The sequence below is a fragment of the Microcaecilia unicolor genome, chromosome 10 (genome assembly GCF_901765095.1).
Source record: "Microcaecilia unicolor chromosome 10, aMicUni1.1, whole genome shotgun sequence".
NCBI lineage: Eukaryota > Metazoa > Chordata > Amphibia > Gymnophiona > Siphonopidae > Microcaecilia > Microcaecilia unicolor.
Genome location: NC_044040.1, coordinates 107491297 through 107513414, shown reverse-complemented (window position 1 = coordinate 107513414; position 22118 = coordinate 107491297). Strand labels below are relative to the sequence as shown.

The 22118-nt window shown below is 47.2% G+C and overlaps 1 protein-coding gene and 1 pseudogene across 1 annotated transcript in view; both read left to right on the top strand.

Annotated features, from left to right (window-relative positions):
* The window catches only part of IL20RB (interleukin 20 receptor subunit beta), a 330657-nt gene that overhangs the window by 220248 nt on the left and 88291 nt on the right, over nucleotides 1-22118 (top strand). The window contains exon 2 of the mRNA XM_030216535.1: nucleotides 6249-6372. Coding sequence (XP_030072395.1) covers nucleotides 6249-6372 — 124 coding nt within the window. The remainder of the gene's footprint in view (nucleotides 1-6248; nucleotides 6373-22118) is intronic.
* LOC115478972 lies at nucleotides 6530-8942 on the top strand (annotated as a pseudogene).

Below are 22118 nucleotides of genomic sequence, written 5' to 3'. Positions count from 1 at the left end.
AAGAAGCTTTAATGGGGAGTCAGGGTTAGTACAATACCGCAGGTTGGTATGCTGAGGCAACTGCGAGTGTTTCCATGGGGCATGGGCTGGATTTGGGCTTTTAACCTGCAGCGATGGTATGCAGTATACAGGATACACTTGAGAAATAACTCCTGACAAAAGGCCATGTTTCGGCACATAGTAACATAAGCATTACCATACTGGGACAGGCCAAAGGCTTATCAAGCCCAGTATCCCGTTTCTAACAGTGTCCAATCCAGGTCATAAGTACCTGGCAAAATCCCACAACATTAAAACAGATTTTCTGTTGCTCCTCCTAGAAATAAGCAATGGGTTTTCCTAAGTCCTTCTTAATAATAGCTTATGGATTTTTCCTTTTAGGAAAGTATCTAAACCATTTTTAAACCCTGCTAAGTTAACTGCTTTTACCACATTCTCTGGCAACGAATTCCAGAGTTTAAGTACACATTAGGCTGTCCATTCCTTATGACCAATGTGTGCTAATTAGCCATTGGGGGGGGGGCAAAGGATGGGGCGGAGCATATTAGCATATTCATTTGCATATATACATATGCAAATGAATATGCTAATATGGAGGAAGGAATTGAAATTTACAGACAAAATATCACAGATGCACATTTCAAAAAGCTGACATATTTCAGTTAATAAATTCTGAATAAAATACTTTTTTCTACCTTTGTTGTCTGATCATTTAGTTTCTCTATTCGCAAATGATATGTATGCTTAATTTGCAGTTCCCTCTCTTTCAAGCATCCCCTCCCTCTGCAGTTTGGCAGCTGGCCTCTCTCTCAACTGTCCTCCAATTGTCCAGCAGCTCATCCTTCTCCCTCTCACCTCCTGATTCTGCAGGCCTTCTCTCTCTCAACCCCCCCCCCCCCAGCCTTGTGATTCAGCTCATTCAACCTCCCTAGTCCAACAGCTTCTCCCCTTTCACACCCCCCCCCCACACTGATCTGGCAGCTTCCCTCTCTCTGACCCCCTCCAATTCGACAGTTCTCCTCTCTCTCAACCCCCCCAGGTGCCTGTAATCCAGCAGCTCCCCCTATCTCAATCACTCCCAGCCTGTGTGATCCAGCAGTTCCCCCTCTCTTAACCCCTCCTGCCCCTGTGATTCAGTGGCTCCCTCTCTCAAACAACCCCCCCCCCCCCATTCCAATAACTCTCCTCTCTCTCAAGCCTCCCCACCAGCACTTGCAATCCAGCAGCTCCCTCTCTCTCAAATACTCCATCCATCGACCAGCTTCCTTCTCTCTCACCCGCACCAATACGGCAGCTCTCCTCTCCACCCCGCAACCCATCTACTTTTAAATAAATGCTTCTCTTCTCTAGCAGCGGCGAATGGACAAGCATAAAAACAGCAAGCAAGCGCAGCCAGGCTCAAGTACTCCGTCCTTCACTTTCTGAATCCTGACCTCTCAGCGTCCCGCCCGAAAGGAAATGACATCAGAGGAAGGCGGGACGCTGAGAGGTCAGGATTCAGAAAGCGAAGGACGGAGTACTTGAGCCTGGCTGCGCTTGCTTGCTGTTTTTACACTTGCCCGTTCGCCGCTGCGGGAAAGAAGATTAAGTTGTTTTCGTCGTCTTCGTCATTTGGGGGGGCATTGCCCCCCCTCGCCCCCCCAGTCTACGCCCATGGCCTCCGCTTTAGGTGCCGAGCGCCTAATGGCGCGTGGGGCATTTTTCTCTTTACATCTATTTTTCTCCCACTTACTCTATCTGTTGCTTAACACCTCAGTCACTACTCATGGCCCCTATACACATTCTTTTCCTTGCCTTGTTCCTTCCTAATCTTTACCCCCTCCCCCTACCGCTGTCTACCGCAGGAACTCACTGCCCATCCATGTCCTCTCCCGTCCTGCTCACTACTGCAATACCCTACCTACCCCGGTCCCTCACCATCTCTCCTATCCCCCTCCTCCTTCCTAGCTCTCAACCTTCATCACTTCTTTCCTGCCATTAACCCATCCCCATTCCTCCTAAGTGCATCCCGTCTTCGTCGTCTTTGTCGCCCTACCTCCCCCACCCTCCTCTGTACTCTCTTGCTCCTTCTCCTGCTAGCCGCGGGAGACATCAATCCCAATCCAGGTCCCCCACACCTGTCCTCGTCCTATCCATGCAAACGATTCTGGGATGTCTCCAATCTCATCTCTATTCCCCTCCTCCCCCCCCCCTCTTCCCTCCCCTTCTCGTGTGCCCTGTGGAATGCCTGCTCGGTCTGCAACAAACTTTCCTTCACCCACGATCTCTTCATCTCCCGTTCCCTCCAACTGCTCGCCCTAACTGAAACCTGGCTCACCCCTGACGACTCTGCCTCAGTCGCGGCCCTGTGCCATGGAGGTTATCTTTTCTCCCACACTCCCCGCCCAGTTGGCCGCGGAGGAGGAGTCAGGTTTCTACTTTCGCCCTCCTCCTACCGCAGTCTCACTGCTTCTTATCCTTTGAAGTTCACTCCATCTGTCTATTCTACCCGCTGCCACTCAGAGTTGCAGTCATTTACCGCCCCCGATAAGTCCCTCCCTTCCTTCCTTACCGACTTCGATGCCTGGATCTCTGTTTTTCTTGAACCCTCATCTCCGTCCCTCATTCTTGGAGACTTTAACATACATGCTGATGACCCTTCCGACTCCTACGCTTCTCAGTTCCTCACTGTGACATCCTCCTTCAACCTCCAGCTGAGCTCCACCACCCCTACTCACCAAACTGGCCATTGTCTTGACCTCATCCTCTCCTCTACCTGCTCACCCTCCAATTTCTGCGCCTCTGCTCTTCCTCTCTCAGATCATCACCTGATCACCTTCACACTTCACCCTCCCCCTCAGTCCCGCCCAACACTAACCACTACTTTCAGGAATCTCCAGGCTGTTGACCCTCTCACCTTATCCTCTAGTATCTCTAATCTCCTCCCTTCCATCATGTCCTCCGAGTCTGTCGACAAGGCTGTCTCTGCTTACAATGTCACTCTCTCCACTGCTCTGGACACACTTGCACCATCCATCTCCCATCCCACAAGGCTTACTAATCCCCAGCCCTGGCTGACCCCTTGCATCCGATACCTTCGCTCCTGCGCCTGATCTGCCAAACACCTCTGGAGGAAATCTCGCACCCATACCGACTTCATTCATTACAAATTCATGCTATCCTCCTTCCAGTCCTCCCTATTCCTTGCCAAACAGGACTATTACACCCAATTGACTAATTCTCTCGGCTCCAACCCTCGTCGTCTCTTCGCCACCCTTAACTCCCTCCTCAAAGTGCCCTCTGCTCCCACCCCCCCTCACTCTCTCCTCAATCAGTAGCTGACTACTTCCGTAACAAGGTGCAGAAGATCAACCTCAAATTCACTACCAAACCACCTCCTCCTCTTCAACCCACTCCCTCAACCAACCAACCCAGGCCTCCTTCTCCTCTTTTCCTGATATCACCGAGGAGGAAACCGCCCACCTTCTTTCCTCCTCGAAATGCACCACCTGTTCCTCTGATCCCATCCCCACAACTTACTAAACACCATCTCTCCTACTGTCACCCCCCCATCTGTCATATCCTCAACCTCTCTCTCTCCACTGCAACTGTCCCTGACACCTTCAAGCATGCTGTAGTCACACCACTTCTCAAAAAAACATCACTAGACCCTACCTGTTCTTCTAACTACCGCCCCATCTCCCTCCTACCCTTCCTCTCCAAAATACTTGAGCGCGCCGTTCACAGCCGCTGCCTTGATTTTCTCTCCTCTCATGCCATCCTCGATCCGCTTCAATCCGGTTTTCCCCTCTACACTCGACAGAAACGGCACTCACTAAAGTCTGTAATGACCTGTTCCTTGCCAAATCCAAAGGTCACTACTCCATCCTCATCCTCCTCGACGTAACTGCTGCTTTTGACACTGTCAATCATAATTTACTTCTTGCTGCACTATCCTCATTTGGGTTCCAGGGCTCTGTCCTCTCCTGGTTCTCCTCTTATCTCTCCCACTGTACCTTCAGAGTACATTCTCATGGATCTTCCTCCACCCCCATCCCGTTCTCTGTTGGAGTTCCTCAGGGATCTGTCCTTGGACCCCTTCTTTTTTCAATTTACACCATTTCCCTGGGCTCGCTGATCTCATCTCATGGTTTCCAACCATCTTTATGCTGATGACACCCAGCTTTACCTCTCCCCACCAGAAATCACTGCGGAAACCCAGGCCAAAGTATCGGCCTGCTTATCCGACATTGCTGCCTGGATGTCCAACCGCCACCTGAAACTGAACATGGCCAAGACCGAGCTCATTGTCTTTCCACCCAAACCCACTTCTCCCTCCACTCTCTATTTCAGTCGACAACACCCTCATCCTCCCCGTCTCATCTGCCCGCAACCTCGGAGTCATCTTCGACTCCTCCCTCTCCTTCTCTGCCCATATCCAGCAGAAAGCCAAGACCTGTCGCTTCTTTCTCTATAACATCAGCAAAATTCGCCCCTTCCTCTCCGAGCACACCACCTGAACTCTCATCCACTCTCTCATCACCTCTCGCCTTGACTACTGCAACCTACTCCTCACTGGCCTCCCACTTAACCATCTATCCCCCCTTCAATCCGTTCACAACTCTGCTGCGCGTCTTATCTTCCGCCTAGACCGATATGCTCATATCACCCCTCTCCTCAAGTCACTTCACTGGCTTCCAATCAGGTACCGCATCCAGTTCAAGCTTCTCCTACTAACCTACAAATGCACTCAATCTGCAGCCCCTCATTACCTCTCTACCCTCATCTCCCCTTACGCTCCTACCCGTAACCTCCGCTCACAGGACATATCCTTCCTCTCAGTACCCTTCTCCACCACCGCCAACTCCAGCTCCGCCCTTTCTGCCTCGCCTCACCCAGTACTTGGAATAATCTCCCTGAGCCCATAAGCCAAGCCCCCTCTCTGCCCATCTTCAAATCCTTGCTCAAAGCCCACCTCTTCAATGTCGCTTTCGGCACCTAACCATTGTACCTCTATCCAGGAAATCTAGACTGCCCCCAATTTGATTGACTGCACTTTATTGTCCTTTAGATTGTAAGCTCCTTTGAGCAGGGACTGTCCTTCTTTGTTAGATTGTACAGCGCTGCGTCACCCTGGTAGCGCTTTAGAAATGTTAAATAGCAGTAGTAGTAGAGTAGGGTGGAAGAGAGGAAAAGGTGAGGGGGGGGGGGGGGAAGGAATGAATATGTGCCTGGGGGGAGGAAAGAAGAATCTGTACCAGGATAGACGATGACTGGGGGCTGAGGCCAAGCTCAGAGTATGTACGGTTGAGGGAAGAGAGAACCATGGGAGTGTCACAGAAATAGGAAAACAAGCTATGGGAGAGAGATATGGTGGATTGAGTGCTTTATGGAGATGAGAGCCAAAATATCCAGCTTCTGACCTCAACTTATCTACAGGTTAAGCATTTTCTCCTCCCTTCCCTGTCCCTGTGGGTCTGGCACTGCTTCACCACCTCTCTCACTCCCCTGCGGTCTTGTAAAATTTGTTGTTTGCTGCCTTTGGTCAGTCACTGGGTCTTCCCTATTCTGCATCCTATCTCCTCTGATACAATTTCCTGTGGGTGGGACACAGCAGAGAGAAGACCCAGGGCTGGCCAAAGGCAGTTGATCATGCTGCTGCTGTTGCCACTGGGCAGCAACTGGCATAAAGTTTACAGGTCCCTGGGGGAGTGAGAGAGGTGATGGATCAGTGCTGGACCCACGGGGAGGAGGACAAAGGAAAGAAAGAGACTGAACTGGAGCACCTGAGAGATGCTGGCCCAGAGGAGAGAGGGAGAGATGCCAAACTTATAGGTTAAACGGAAGGAGCACCAAAAGTAATGCGATGGGGATGGGGGAGCACCACCAAAGCAAGTTGTCTCAGGGCACCACGATTCCTTGAGCAGGCGTTTGGCCTTCAGGGGATGAGAAATCAAGATGGATTTCTAGCTAAGCTGGGAAGTGAAACTACTAGGGTGAGAGTCTAAGACAATTGGTGGGTGTCAGATCTGGGGCTGGGAAAACCAGGTTTTATGATGAAGGAATTCTGCAAAAAAAAAAAAACAAACAAAAAAAAAATATATATATATATATATATATAAATAACAAATGCAAACTTTCAAAAACTGTATGGAATGTTCTAAATTTCTGTGCAGAAATTTTACTTTTTATTTTTTTGTTTGAAATTGCCCCTCCCCCCAGAGCAATATCTTAATGTCCCCACATGCCTTCTGTCTTTCATGTTCCAGATCACAGTGTTGTGCCTGCACCTCAGAATGTGTCTGTGGTTTCCATCAATATGAAGCATGTGATGACCTGGAGTCCAGTGATAGTTCCTAACTGGAATGTTACATACTCCCTGCAAGTTGAAGGGTAATTTCATTTTTATACTTCTAACCCAACTGTACCGTAGAAAGGCAGATTTTAGAAAGGAAGTACATATTTATTTATTTATTTATTTATTTGTAGCATTTGTATCCCACATTTTCCCACCTATTTGCAGGCTCAATGTGGCTTACATTATGCCGTAATGGCGAACGCCATTTGCGGGTCGAGAATTACAAATGATATTACAGTAAGGTGCATACATGATAAAATATGATACAATATGGTATTGCATAGAGGTTCCTGAGTGATAGAGTTAATTATAGCATAAGTTGGATAGTCAACTATAGAGAGTTAATTTCTGTCATAAGGAATAAAGTGATAGTGCGTATTACGTCATTTTCATTAGTAGCCATTTGGTTATCAGTCAGGTGTGGGGTGCGGTTTTGTCTAGTTCATTTACAGTCTGTGATTAGGATGGAACATTGTGGTATGCCTTCTTGAATAGGTCGGTTTTCAGCAGTTTTTGGAAGATTGTTAGGTCATGCATTGTTTTTATGGTCTTTGGTAGTGCGTTCCAAAGTTGCGTAGATATGTAGGAGAAGCTAGATGTATATGTAGACTTATATTGTAGTCCTTTGCAGCTGGGGTAATGGAGATTCAGGTATGTACGGGCTGATCTGTTTGTGTTCCTAGTTGGCAGGTCTATGAGGTCTGACATATAGATCGGGGCTTCACCATGAACGATTTTGTGGACCAGGGTGCAAACTTTGAACGCAATTCGTTCTTTTAGTGGGAGCCAGTGAAGTTTTTCTCTTAAGGGTTTAGCACTTTCGTATTTCGTTTTTCCAAATATGAGTCTGGCTGCTGTATTTTGGGCAGTCTGAAGCTTCTTAAGGATTGGTTCTTTGCATCCTGCATAGATGGCATTGCAGTAATCTAGATGGCTTAGTACCATTGATTGTATCAGGCTGCGGAATATTTCCCTTGGGAAGAAAGGTTTGATTCTTTTTAGTTTCCACGTTGAGTGGAACATTTTCTTCGCTGTGTTTTTCGCATGACTTTCGAGTGTGAGATTCCGGTCAATTGTAACTCCGAGAATTTTCAGACTATCTGAGATATGAAGGGTGTAATCTGAGGTATTTATGGTGGTGGGTTTGTTCATGTTGTATTGTGAGGAGAGAATGTGTTTTTTCTGTGTTTAGCTTTAGTTGGAATGCATCCGCCCATGAGTTCATTATTTGGAGACTGTGTTTGATTTCATTTGTGATTTCGGTTAGATCGTATTTGAACGGGATGTAGATTGTGACATCGTCTGCATAGATGTACGGGTTGAGTCCTTGGTTGGATAACGTCTTAGTTAATGGTGTCATCATTAAGTTGAAAAGGGTTGGTGAGAGCGGTGATCCTTGTGGCACTCCGCATTCTGGTTTCCATTCTGATGATGTTTTTGAGTTTGATATCACTTGATATGTTCTTGCGGTTAGGAAGCCGTCAAACCATTTGAGTACATTTCCTCCAATCCCGAAGTACTGTAGGATGTTCGATAGTATTTGGTGACTGACCATGTCGAACGCACTGGACATGTCAAACTGTAGAAGAAGCACAATATTTCCGGTTACAATTGTTTGTTTGAATTTGGCTAGGAGAGTGACTAGCACTGTTTCAGTACTGTGGTTAGATCGAAATCCTGATTGTGATTCATGTAGTATTGAGAATTTGTTTAAGTAATCAGTAAGTTGTTTGGTTACCATGCTTTCCATCAGTTTGACTACCATAGGTATGGATGCTACTGGGCGGTAGTTGGTTGAGACATTCAAACTGGAACATCTTTCTACTAGTATTTTATAAGAGGATGTGCCAACATAGAATCCATTACAAAATACATCAAGGAATGGGCATTTATGGTTGGCTACATACATACAGTGAAAGTACCCTACTACTTATTTTTATGACACTAGTGCCATATACATTAATAAAACAGACAGTCCCAGCTCAGCATTTTTTAAGAAAAGAAAAAGGGAAAATAGGGGATTATGGAGTTACATTTATTATGGGAACCTGAAGCTGGACCGGGTCATGCAGGACATAGTCTACAAACTGGTCCCAAGTCTACAGGTAAATGAAGATAAACGGATCCGAGAGTTCTACCAGTCACGTGGTTTAGACAGAGTTGTACAACCTACAAATGAAGATTCGGTGGCTGAAACCATGGGGTTATTATACAGCACTTTTGATCATTCCAAAGCACATTACTATAGATATGATGAACGTGTCTCCTTGTGCCTGGAGAAGCAAAGCTCTGGCAAAGAGAAAAACAAGTATATTCTAGAGCAGAAATATTTGAGGTGTTCCATTCGAGCAGAGGTTCGGCATCTTCGAAGTGTCCTGTGTCACAGGTTTAAGGCAGCCCCAACACAGGTCCAGATACTGTTCAACAATGAATCATTGCCAGATCACATGACCATGAAGCAGCTTTGGCTATCACAGTGGTATGGCAAGCAGGCTCCTCTTATCTTGAACTACAGTGTTAAAGAGAAGAGAAGGTAGAACTCCTACAGAGCTTTAAAGGAGTCTTTTGAAGAGCACAAGTTACTTTACCAGTGTTCGCCTTTGTATAAAAACAAACTCAAACGCGTGAAACAATTCTTCCTGAGGGAAACTTTTCGCAACCTGATACAATCAATGGTAATAAGCCAATTAGACTACTGCAATGGAATCTATGCAGGATGCAAAGAACAAACCTTAAAGAAACTTCAGACTGCTCAAAACACGGCAGCTAGGCTTATATTTGGAAAAACGCGATTTGAAAGTGCAAAACCCCTCTGCGAAAAATTACACTGGCTCCCAATTAAAGAACGCATTGCCTTCAAAATCTGCACCCTGGTTCACAAAATCATCTATGGCGAAGCCCTTGGATACAAGACAGACCTAATTTGACTTACCAACCAGAAACGCATCCGAATTAACACGAACAATTCTAAATCTGCACTACCCAAGCTGTAAAGGACTTAAATACAGATCTACCTACGCATCCAGCTTTTCCTACATAAGCACACAACTGTGGAACGCACTATCAAAAGCTTTGAAAACGATGTACGACCACCTTCACTTCCGGAAAATACTAAAAACCACCCTGTTTAAAAAGGCATACCCTACCGATCCAACTTAAATGCCTGATCTCGGCTACACAAGAAAATTAAAGCACGTAATGAACATAACACAACTCTTCCGATCTACGATCCCTATTGCGGCTCCTGTCACATGAACTCTTATCTTACCACAAATCACATTGTATTTGTTCACACTGAAGTCGGTGAACGCCGCTCCTTTACTAAGTAAGCCACATGTGAATAAGGAATTCATAGTTAAAAGCAGCTTTCAGAAGGTGAGCTTTAAGCCTGGATATGAATAGTGCCAGAGATGAAGGATGATATACCAACTCAGAAAGTCTATTCTAGGTGTACAGAGCAGCAAGATGGATAGAATGGAGTCTGGAATTGGCGGTGGAGAAGAGAACAGATAAGAGTGATTTTACCTGATGAATGGAGTTCCCAGGGAGGGGTGTGGGAAGAGATAAGCGAGAAGAGATACTGAGGAGCTGCAGAATAAATGCACTTGTAAGTCAGAAAGAGGAGTTTGAACTGTATATGGAAACAGATGGCGAGCCAATGAAGTGACTTGAGGAGAGGGGTTGTTGGAGCATAGTAGTAACACTGGCAGAAAGTAAACCATGCAACAGAATTTTGAACACAATACAAATGGTTTAGTGGAAAACTGTGAGGAACAAGTTGCAGAAATCTAAAGAGGAAGTGATAAAAGTGTGGATAGGGATTTTGATAGTGTGCTCCAGTGGTGTAGCCAGAAGGCAATTTTTGGGTGGGCCAACAGGTTGGATGGATGAGCACCAGAGAAACACATGCCACCTGATATGCCCTGTCCATGCTCCTACTCCTACCGCATACCTACCCCACTCCCAATAACTTCAATGGGAGTAGCAGTGCTAAGCCATGGTCCACCAACACACTTATGCTTCCCCCAAATATGCCCTAAATATTACAGTGGGGCCCTAAAATATCAGTACATCAAGAAAACTGAACAAGCCAAAGTACTATAGAATATTACATAGAAAATTGATGCTAACAGAATACTTTGGTCACACACACAGAACACAAATGCCAAATACTGAATAAGTGACCACAAACCATAAACAAATTAAATCAAAATCCCAAGAGGCCAGACCTTGCATTTAGCACAGCACAGAGAAATACAAAGAGATGCATTTTCTCCTATACTGTGCAAAATATGATAGCACATGCAAGAGACAGTGTTAGGGGATGTACAAATAGGGCAACTGCGTTTGCCCCCCTAGCCAGAGAGAACCCCAGGCCAGCTGGAAACTGAAGAAGGTGCAGCCTGTTAGTAAACTTTGGGGTCCCCTCCTAAATATCTGCCTTGGGCCCCAGCCATATTCTAACACCAGCTCTGGCAGGATGTACATTTCAAATCTGACATATTCTAGTCACAAAATAGAAAAATAACATTCTTTTTTCTATCTTTTGTTGTCTGCTCATTTTATTTTTCCAAGTCATGTTGGTCCCAGGCATCCTTCTGTCTTCTCTTAACTCACTCACCAAGGTCTCATGTCCATTTGATATTTCTACTCTCTCTCCATGTCCACTATCCATCTTCTTCCATCTCTGTACCTCTATCTTCCTCCATGTTTAGTATCCCCCTTTCCTTGTCATCAACTACAGATGAATCCATTAACTGATGGGTTGTATCCGCCTACCAGCAGGTGGAGATAGAGAGCACTGAAAAACCACAGTGACCTTGGACGGCTAGCCCCTTCTGCCTTCAGTATATCTCTATCTCCCAGCAGGTGTGGATGTCGCTTGATCAGCTCCTGGAATTCCGCCTAGGGAGGCTCCTGTGCTTTGCCAGTAGAGCAGGGGTGTTGTGGCTGGCAGTGCCCACTTTGAAGGCATACTTGTTTTTTTTCCCTGTCCCTGCCTTACCCCATCCCCCCCTCCTCCCGGAGTCCCTCTGTTGCTGCCTGCCTCCAACTTTCCTCACAGTGTGTGAAAAAAAAGGGGTTCTCTTTTACTGCGTTGCTGTTCTGAGGTTTTCTCCAGAGATTCTGGTTCAGTTCAGCTTGACCGGAGCTCGTTGACTTGGTCTTCTGAGGTGAGAGTGGTATCCAGCTCCTCCAGGGAGGTTCCCGCGGACAGCGTTCTGTGCGGGGTAAGTTTTGGTACAAAACCGCCATTTTATTTCTATATTTCCATCCGGTTGGGCAATGAAGGCATTAAGCGCTGCTCCTGCTGTGGTAAACGCAGGTCGGCAGCGGGGCTTTGCAGTACGTGCTCCTTAGACGCTCGTGCTAGTACGAGCATGGCGAGCGGTGATTCTTCCCGCTCGATGGAGCTGGTAGCGGGCGCCATTTTGGAAGCGCCGCGTGACTTGGCCCTCACAGTTGCGGAGGAGCCTGAGTGCAGGGGGACGCCTTGTTCTGAGGCTGCTAAAGGAGCTCCTTCCTCCGCTTCTCCTAATTTGGGGGCAGAGGGCCAGGGTGAGTTTTTCTTCCCTGAATTTGTGCTGCTGATGCATAAGGCCTTTATGTTAAAAAGGACTCTGTCAGAGGCGTCTGACACCACGTTGCGGGCTGCATTCCCTCCAGGTTTTGATAGTCCAGTGGTGGCTCCTGAGTTTCCTTCTTCCCCCGAGCATTGGACTGACGCTAAACGTAGACGGGTAAATTCCCCGTCTGAGGGTGGCGCCTCTCCCTCTGGTCAGGCTGTGGGGAGTCTGAGGAGTCTGGTAGGCCCTCATGGACGGATGATCCAGATGAGGGTTCCTGTTTGCCCCAGGATTTGGATGATACTAAAGCAGTGCGGATTTTCCACCACGATGAACTACCAGTGCTCATTTCTGACGCCTTGCAGGCCTTTCTATTGAAGATCTGGCCGAGGGCGATGCCTCCTCTGTTAATCCTAGGATGGTTAGTACCAAGAAGCCTTCTTGAGCTTTTCCCTGTGCATGACTCCATCCAAGAGCTTATTTCTGCTCAGTGGTCTGACCCTGATGGGCCTTTGAAGGTAGCCAGGGCTATGAGTCAGCTTTACCCTCTGAGTGAGGATCACTTGGCCCCTTTTCGGATGCCTAAAGTGGATGCGTTGGTCACAGCCGTGACTAAAAAGACCACTCTCCCAGTGGAGAGAGTGGTTGCTTTGAAAGATATGCAGGACCGGCTGCTAGAATCCGCTCTGAAGCGGTCCTTTGAAATCTCTGGCCTTTCCTTAAGGGCGGCGATTTGCAGTTCCTATGCAGCCTGCACCTGTCTTTCCTGGCTACAGCAGGCGGTTGATCAGCCCGAGGATGGTACGGGTTCCCTCTCTGAGGTTGGCCTGCATATGGGGTCTGCTGTATCGGTTTTGGCTGATGCCCTTTATGATCTGGTCCGAGCTTTGTCTAAGCAGATGTCTGTAGCGGTTGCCACCCGCAGCCTTCTTTGGCTGCGGCATTGGGCGGTGTAGGCATGTATAAATAAATAACTCTTATGGGAAAAGCTACCCAATGAGTAATTCCCAGGTTCCCGTTTACAGAAGTCTGGCTAAACAACTTCTTAGCTCTGCCTAGGGGTATTATTCTACAGGAACCTGCCTCTTCTGGTGCCTACACCAGAAGTTTCCTTCCGTTGTAGAGAACTGAGATAAAGAAAAGTCACAGCTGATATATATATATATTAGAATTTATTATAAAGATAAGAAAATATAAATGATACACTCTGCAATAAGGCTTAGGTACAAATATAGAGACCTTAAGCTGATAAGAAATCTATAGAATGTATTGTCTAACTAAAACACTGTTATCACTGGTTAGTAGGTTATACACACTCCTGATTTGTAACTGACTAGGTCATGAAGTAATACAGTTAGCAGCACATCTTCCTGACCACAGTTCTGAACTAACCCGCCTTTGCTGAGGTAAGAACCCACTCACTAATCCCAGACTAATCGGAAATAAATCCCTGTAATTCTCACCGAGCTGACTCTTGGGTGGTCTCTCAGATGAGGTTGGCACAGGTTTTCCTCCTTAGACTCAAACTGTCTTCCACAGTGAGTCAGTCTTAGAGAATAGCCCAGGCTCTCTGCAACAAGCAGGATTACAGTCACTCTGGCCGGTACAGCTGGACCAACAGGTACTTTCTTCAGATAGACAGTTCACAAGGTTGTGGACCACTTCAGGTCTCGCTGGTCTTCTCTCCAGCTACCCCCATCTTCCAGGCGAACCAGACATCCTCTGCCAGACCCTTCTCTTATCCTCTCGTTCCCACTCTTCCAGTCCCCAATTCTCAGGTGACCAGACAGCACCAATCATGATCTTGTCCAGCTCCTTCCCTGAGCAAGAAACGACCTTTTCTTGACCTTCAAATTGTTACACTGTGATGGGCATTCCTGTCTCTCATCAGGCTTGCTGGCGCCATGGTCTTACTCCCTTTTCCTTATCAGGGAGGTAAAAGGGGGGCAGGTAGCCCACTGCATGTCCTTGAGTTTTTCCAGGCCTGCCAGTGATTTACCACAAGCAGAGAGCTGACACAAACAGAAAGTTGAATCTGCTTGCTCACTGAAATACAGGGTCATAGTTCAGAGACCCCATCTTGATATAGTTGTATTCACAGGCTGAGACCAGCAGAGTGAGACTCACAGGGAAATAGCCCTACAGATGGAGATGGAATTTACTGCAAATGAGTAAACCTTCTCCAACCTAACTAGCAATACAACTAGACGGGTCAAATCAGGACTCATGGTCAAGACTGAGGACATTAAAAAAAAACAGTCAATGTTATTAACTCAATACTAACACTCTATCAATGATAACTAGAAGCAAATACTTCATAAAATCATATGCATTGTTCAAACGTAGTTTCAAAAATGCTAATACAGCAAACTACTAATACTAGAACACTCTTAGGGTGTTAGCTGTTATGTCTTAACACATGAAATTATAATTAACATCACATCAAGATACTCTTGAATGCATGGCAAAAGCATCAGCACATTAGTCCAGAATATGAAAATGTAAACTAAGATGTTGCATAGTGGAGAGTGACTCATGTTTGACCTCCACAAAGTCTAACAAAGTCAATGGTATGAGAGTCTTTAGACTGTAAAACGGCATAATGTCCAAAGCAAAGTCAATAGGGTGGACCATGATGAATGATGAGATGTAAATGGACAACTTCTCACATCAAGAAGACATCAAACAGGAACAAAATGATCCACGTAACAGTGATGAGGAAGAAAGTCTTCAAACATAAGCATTGGACACAGTTCAAAAAGAAAGTCAACGAAATGTCTCAACAACAAACAAACACATCCAAAACTTCACTTTCAGGAATACTGGATCGGTTAAAATAAAAATAACCCAAACAAATTCCCCCCCAACAAGAAGAATGATTCTTGGGAAAAGAAAATCCAACAGTCATGACTAAACAAGGGAAATCATGAGGAACAAAGGGAAGGAATGTTGAAAACCACCAATGGATTAGGAAGCAGGGCGTCAGGAACATCTTGAAGAACGACATCAGGAACGGGAACAGGATCAACCCGTTTGGCAACTGCACCAAATCTTCAAGATTTTTTTCAGCTAAAGAAAAAAACAAAATCTTGTTTTCTTTAGCTGAAAAACAAAAGAAGACGAAGCTATTCTGCTTCATGGTTAGTTTGGGTCATTTTAACAATGCATGTATCCGGAATCAAATGACTGGGATGACATGGTCTCAACTGATTGATGTGGACCCATTTAAGGTTATCTTCACCTTGAGAATTTTTTCGGAGGCGAATTTGGTAGGCCACAGGTGAAGCCTTTTCCACTATAGGGAAAGGACCATGCCAACTGGGCAGAAATTTATTTTCTTTAACCTTATTTCTGGCAAAATTGAAATAGAATACCTTGTCGCCAATTTGGTACTCTTTGGAGGTAGTCCCTTGATCATAGTAGGCTTTTCTACCTCTAGCACTACTTTCCAAGTTCTTTTGGGCAAAGGCAAAGGCACTTTGCAAATGTTGACGCAAATGGGTGACATACTCATGACATACTCATGAGAGGAAGTAGCACTGGACAAGTTCACATCATTAGTCCTGTAAAGCAAATGAATTGGTAACATCATTTCCCTCCCCGTCATCATCTCAAAAGGTGACACTCCCGTAGAACGGTGGGGTGTGGCACGAATGGCCATGAGGACCAATGGTAACTTCATGTCCCAATCCTTACCTGAACATGATACATACTTTTTCAAGATGGTGACGATGGTACGATTAGCTCTTTCCACTTGTCCTGAGGTTGATAGGCAATGTGCAGTTTACTCTTCACACCTAGCATCTTCCACATGTGTTGGATCACTTCTGCGGTAAACTGAGATCCTTGGTCTGAATCCATTCGCATCGGCAAACCCCACCGACTGAACACATGATTCAGTAGCAAGGTAGCCGTGGTTTCGGCGGTGCAATTGGGTGCAGGTAGGCATTCCACCCACTTGGTGAACAGGCAGGTGACGGTCAGCATGTACTTATTGCCTCTGGTGGATTGAACCACAGGTCCAACCCAATTTGGTTATCTGACCAGGGCATAGCAATACCCTTCTTCCTGAGCGGTGCTCGATGAGATGGAGAAGATGGCTGGAAATGACAACAGGTCAGACAACCTCGAGTATACAGCTGTACATCTTGATGCATGTGGGGCCAATAAGCCACCTGCTTCAAGGTCTCATAGGTGATGCCTTCACCTCGATGTCCTGCACAGGGTTCATCATGAGCATGTTGCAACATGATGCCATGATATGCTGGGGGCACAACCCATTGCTCAATGCCATGCTTACTCATCCGAATAAGCAGGTCCTGGCAGATCTTGAACTTCTCTCTGGATGTATAGAGTATCCTCAGTTCTTCAGTGTGACACTCCTCTTCTGTCAATGGATGTTCTTGCGGATTCTGGAGGTACTCATAAAATCTTCCAACTACTGGATCTGCCTTTTGAGCCATGACAAGATCAAATGATGGGACTTCACTGCTCCACTGGAATACTGGAGTCTCACAGAGCTGTTTCGTTTGCCGTCGGGTGACAGCCTGAACTGCCAATGTATCAGGTTCTGAGAGCCGCCATAGGTCTCCTGTGAGCACCTTCCTTCGCAAGTAGATCTGCCAAATCATTCCCTATCTTGTCAGGACTATCAACTTTGGCATGTCCTTTGAATTTCTTCCAGTAGATGGTCATGTTATGGTCCCGTACCTGTTGATCCAAAGCCAGAATCAAACTTCCATGATGTACTGGCTTCCCTTTAGAATTTAGCATGTTGTTCTGCTTCCAATTGGGTAGATGAGAGACGAAGTTCTGTCTCACATAATCCGAATCGGTGCATATGACTAGTTCCCTAATTCCTCTCTGTACAGCAGACTGTACTGCCACCAAAGCTGCAACAATCTCTGCATACTGATTTGTCTGTGAACCCAAGCTGTGCTTCAGAGTCTCCTCAGGAATGGTTGGATCCCATACCACTCCCACACCTGCAACCAACTCATGGTCTGTGTTGCGGCGGAAGGCACAACCATCCACATAGACTTTTGGCATAGTATCACAGATCTTCTCATCATACAAATGATGCAGATGAGGTTCTTTCTCTTGCTGGGGAACATCTGTTTCGAACATACCTGCAAGGGAATCATGTCCTGCACAATCATGCAGCTCAGCCATACCTTGGGCTACTACATTACGATGTTTTTGAGCATACCTTACCTCTAGAGGCCATCCTTGAAGAGCCAATGTCCAGGAGACTATCCGGCTGTTGGACACCTGACCGGATTTGATTCGGTCGCTCCCCAGGAAACTGACTATTTGGTGACAAGTTTCCACGATTAGCTTTTCCCCTTGGATGTAACTCCGGAAATGTTGCAGAGCCCATACAGTGGTCCACAATGATTTCTCACAGTCTGAATACTTCTTTTCCACATCAGATAGGCCTTTGCTGGCATAGGCCACAACCCGCTTATCAGAATCATACTTCTGATATAAGACAGCGCTAATGGAGTGATTGGAGTATCCCAGGTCCATGTAGAACTCGCGACCTCCCTCAGGGTACACGAGGCATGGAAAGTGGCTGAGCTGATCTTTCAGCTCCTGCATAGCAGATTCCTGCTCGGGACCCCAAGCCCAGGGTGCATCTTTCTTCAATAGCTTGACCAAGGGTCGGGTGATTTCCGCATACTCATCTATGAACTGTCGGAAGTAGTTGCATATTCCCAGAAAGGAATGGAGTTCAGTGAGAGTGGTAGGTTGTTTCAGTTGTTGTAAGGCCTGCACTCGCTTCTTCTGAGGTCTCAGACCCTCAGCAGAAATTTCATACCCTAGGTAATTCAGTGCTTTTCTGCACCATTGTCCTTTGGCCAGGGTCAATTTAGCTCCAGCATTTGTCAACTGTGTGAAAACATGTTCACTCTCTGCCAAGTGATCTTGAAAGGTAGAGCTTTTGATCAGGATGTCATCCACATAGACCACAGTCCCTCGAGCTTCAGCATCTGGGAGTGCCTTGTGTAGAAAGATGTTGAATTCAGCAGGTGAATTGAGAAACCCAAAGGGAGTTCTGTTCCACGTATACTGTTTCTTCCCAAAGGTGAAAGCCAGCTTATACTGATCATGTGGATGTACAGGTACGGTCCAAAATCCTAATGCCAGGTCCAAGCTTGTGAAATACTTAGCCCCCTTGATGGTAGCCAGATTCTGGTCCAGCGGAGCCATAGGCCACCTGGACAAAGGTACCCGCTTATTCAGCTGCCGGTAGTCCAGTGCAATTCTCCAGCTGTTGTTCTTCTTCAAGATGGGCCACAGAGGGGAGTTGTAGGTGCTGTTGCATTGCCTGATGATGCCTCTGCCCTCCAAAGTGTTGAGGATCTCTTGTACGGATTCGTAGGAAGCCAGTGGAATCTTATACTGGCGCACAAAGACAGGCTTACTATTTGGTTCCGTAGGCACTCTGGTGACATGCAGGTCGGTAAGCCCACAATCATACAAGTCTACAGCAAAAAGGTTCTTGTATTTGTACAGCAACTCTGTCAGCTGCTCTTCTCTGTTTCCGTAGTACAAGCATCAGCCTGTTCCACTTGATCTTTCACCATAGCATCAAATTCTGAGAGCGGCTGGTTGGGTGGAATTTCCGCTTGCTCTTCAATTTCTTCCTGCAAAGACGAAGTTCCAACAGCGTTCACCACTGGGGTTGGGACATCCTCCTGGACAAAATCAAGAAGTCGTCTTCCAACTGCACTTGTGAATCCGTTGCATCATATGGCCAGACAAACTCCAGATATTAGGCCTCTGGGAGAGGTAAACAAATATTCAGTTGTCCCCCTCCCCGGCAGGTGTTCCAAGAGGAAGGCAGCCTGCCAATAATAGGCAAACTCACCTCAACATCAGGAAAAGGCTCTCCCACCAGAAATCCAAAAGGGTCATCTTTAGACACAACAACTTCATCTGATTGCAGATTGGTGACTAACAAATGAAAAGGCGCACCAGTCACCTCAAACAGGGTAGAACACCGGTGGACAACCCTAGGTCACGAAAATGTGAATTAGGGTTGAAGAACACCACTTTGTCCAACAGACGCTGTCCCTGTGCAAGACGGAGCTTGATGGAAAAATCCCTCACTCTTGCAGGAATGGTCACCTCTGTATCACAGACTACTTCGCATACCTGGGGTATGGTCTGTCCTGACTTCAAGCTAACAGGTGTTACTTCCGATTCCATGGGACTGCCATCCAGTCTGCTCCACAGGACCAGATTCACCAAGTCCACATAAACTCCCAGTCGTACCAGGCAATCGGAGCCCAGGCATAAGGGCTGTTGTAGGCCTTCTATAATAGAGAAGTGGTGAGTGAAAGTCTTCTGTCCCACAGTCAAAGGAAGGCTGCATATTCCCACAAGTGACTTGGCACCTTGTCCAGGTACCTGGACAGAAGTGGTGGAATTCTTACTGAAGGGAAGTTCTACAGACTTGTGCAGGCAATAGAACAAAGTGTCACTGATGAAGGAGACATCACTAGGCAACAGCAACGTGGCCTGAAATTGTTGAGTGTCAGCTATCTGGACTATGATGATGTAGGCCTCATCCTTCTGTTGTATGTCAGTCAACCGCGAGGATGTGGTGGATCAGGTCTGGAAGTGGAAGTAGCGGTCCCTTGAGGCAAGTCCGTAGCATTGTCTGGACCGTCCGTCGCCGCAGGCGAGTTATTCAGGACTACCTCCAGGTTGTCATCATGTAGAACAATATTGGCTATCTGACCCGTCTTGACGTGGATTACTTCACTACGCTGAGCTTCCCCCCCTGGTGCACCCAACAACTGGAGCTCCCAGGTATGAGGGTCTTCTGAGTTCTGGAACTTAATTCGAATAGGGGTCTCCCTAAGCCCTACAGCGGCTGACATGGCCTCTAAGCAGAGGCTGGTGAGGTTAACTTTTCAGGGCCTTCTGTTATTTGGAGAGGAATTGGAGAAGATTGTTAAAGACTTAGGGGACTCTAAATTCCAACGGTTACCTGAGGATAGGCCGTGGCCTTCTTCCAAAAGTCCTGTTTTTCCCTCCTCTTCTAGGCCACGTTTCTGCGAAGCTCGCAGGTATCGCCCGGGTCACTCTGCTGGGTTTTCTCAACGTGCCCGTTTTCAGCAGAGGAACTCCTTTCGCTCAGACAAACGTTCCGCAGCAGCCGGCCAACGGCCAGGAGTTCAGGGGTGTCCTCCACAATGATGGGACGCTGGTTCACTCGTCGATTCCTTCAGTAGAGGGTCGTCTTTCCCTTTTCATCGAGGAGTGGACCAAGATTACTTCAGATCAGTGGGCCCTGGACCTGATCAGAGAAGGCTACCAATTGGAATTCGGTGCCCCGGTGAGAGACGCTTTTTTGGAGTCCCGATGTGCCACTGCCGTCAAACGGGCGGCAGTAGAGCAGACCTTGCAAGTCTTGCTGCACCTCGGAGCGGTGATGCCGGTGCCTCCCGCCGAACGCGGCTGCGGTCGCTACTCCATTTATTTTGTGGTCCCTCGGAAAGGCGGGTCTTTCAGACCGATCCTCGACTTACGAAGAGTCAACGAGGCCCTAAGAGTGTGACACTGTCGCATGGAAACCCTGTGCTCCGTCATTGCAGCGGTACACTGTCGCATGGAAACCCTGTGCTCTGTCATTGCGGCGGTACAGCCATGACAGTTTCTCACATCTCTGGACCTCAAGGAAGCATATTTGCACATTCCTATTTGGCCTCCGCATCAGCGGTTTCTCCGGTTTGCGGTTTTGGGCCAACATTTCCAATTTCGGGCCTTGTCTTTTGGCCTAGCCACAGCTCCCCGTACCTTTTCCAAGTTAATGGTGGTGGTAGCTGCCTTTCTCAGGCAAGAGGGTATCAGAGTTCACCCGTATTTAGACGACTGGCTCATCAGAGCGGATTCGGCAGACGAGAGCCGAATGGCCATGACCAGAGTCATAACTGTTCTTCAGACTCTGGGCTGAGTGATCAATTTGCCCAGAAGGCACCTGACCCCCTCGCAGTCTCTTGAGTATGATTTGTAGTAGTAGTAGTAGTATTTGGGGGTCTGGTTCGACATGGCTTCGGGGTTCGTCTTTCTCCCCGACCACAGGCGGTGTAAGCTTCAGAATCAGGTCCGTCTGCTCCTGCGGATGCCTCGCCCTCGAGCTTGGGACTTTGTTCAGCTCCTGGGGTTGATGATGGCCACCATGGAGGTGGTTGCTTGGGCGAGAGCTCACATGAGGCCGCTACAGATTGCTCTGCTTCAGCAGTGGTCTCTGATCTCCCAGGAATACCAACGCAGACTAACGTGGCTCCCTGCGGCCCGGCACAGTATGGATTGTTGGCTCTCCGACAGGATGCTGCGACAGGGAATGCTGCTCGTGCTTCCTTCTTGGTGCCTGGTGATAATGGATGCCAGCCTTTTGGGCTGGGGAGCTCATTCCCAGGGAAGCTATGCTCAGGGTCAGTGGACACCCGTGGAAGCGGAATGGTCCATCAATCGCTTGGAACTGAGAGCAATATTTCAGGCTCTGCTGGCCTTCCACAAGACTCTGGTGGGGCTTTCTGTCCGGGTGCTGTCGGACAACACGACACCAGTGGCATACATTAATCATCAGGGCGGCACTCAGTGTAGGGCCCTGGCCGCGGAGGCAGCTCAGATTTTCCACTGGGCCGAGCTCCACTTGGTTCTGCTCAAGGCCGTGCCAAGGGTCTCTGGTGCCCCCCTGCAGACTATCAGTTTGCGCCCCCCCCCCTCCCCCGGTTTGGCACAAGATGCAAAGGAAATAGGAGCTGAAAGATGGAGTGCATCTTTGTGGGATTGCTGAACAAATAAAGGGTTTACAACCACTTAGCTTTATGTTTAAACATTTTTATTGATGAGGAAATAAACATGGTATAACAGATACCATAAAATATAAAACTTCAACAGTACAATGGAACATCACATATAAGTATTGAACAGACCATCATCAAATTTTTATATTCCCCCCTCCTCCGCTCTGTGTGCCAACCAATATTGGGGATAGTGTGTTTAAACTTCAGACCATGTGTACTTCCAAGGCAACTGACAATAGGTTAAGGAGCAAACTTCGCCCCCGTGGACTAAGTCCTTGTATATATCGGCCTCATATTGACATGAACTGTTTTTTTCTTTTCGGGGCTCCCTTACAACCACTTAGCCTTTCGTGCTTTCATGTTCACGAAATGAGTAATTAAATCTTTGAT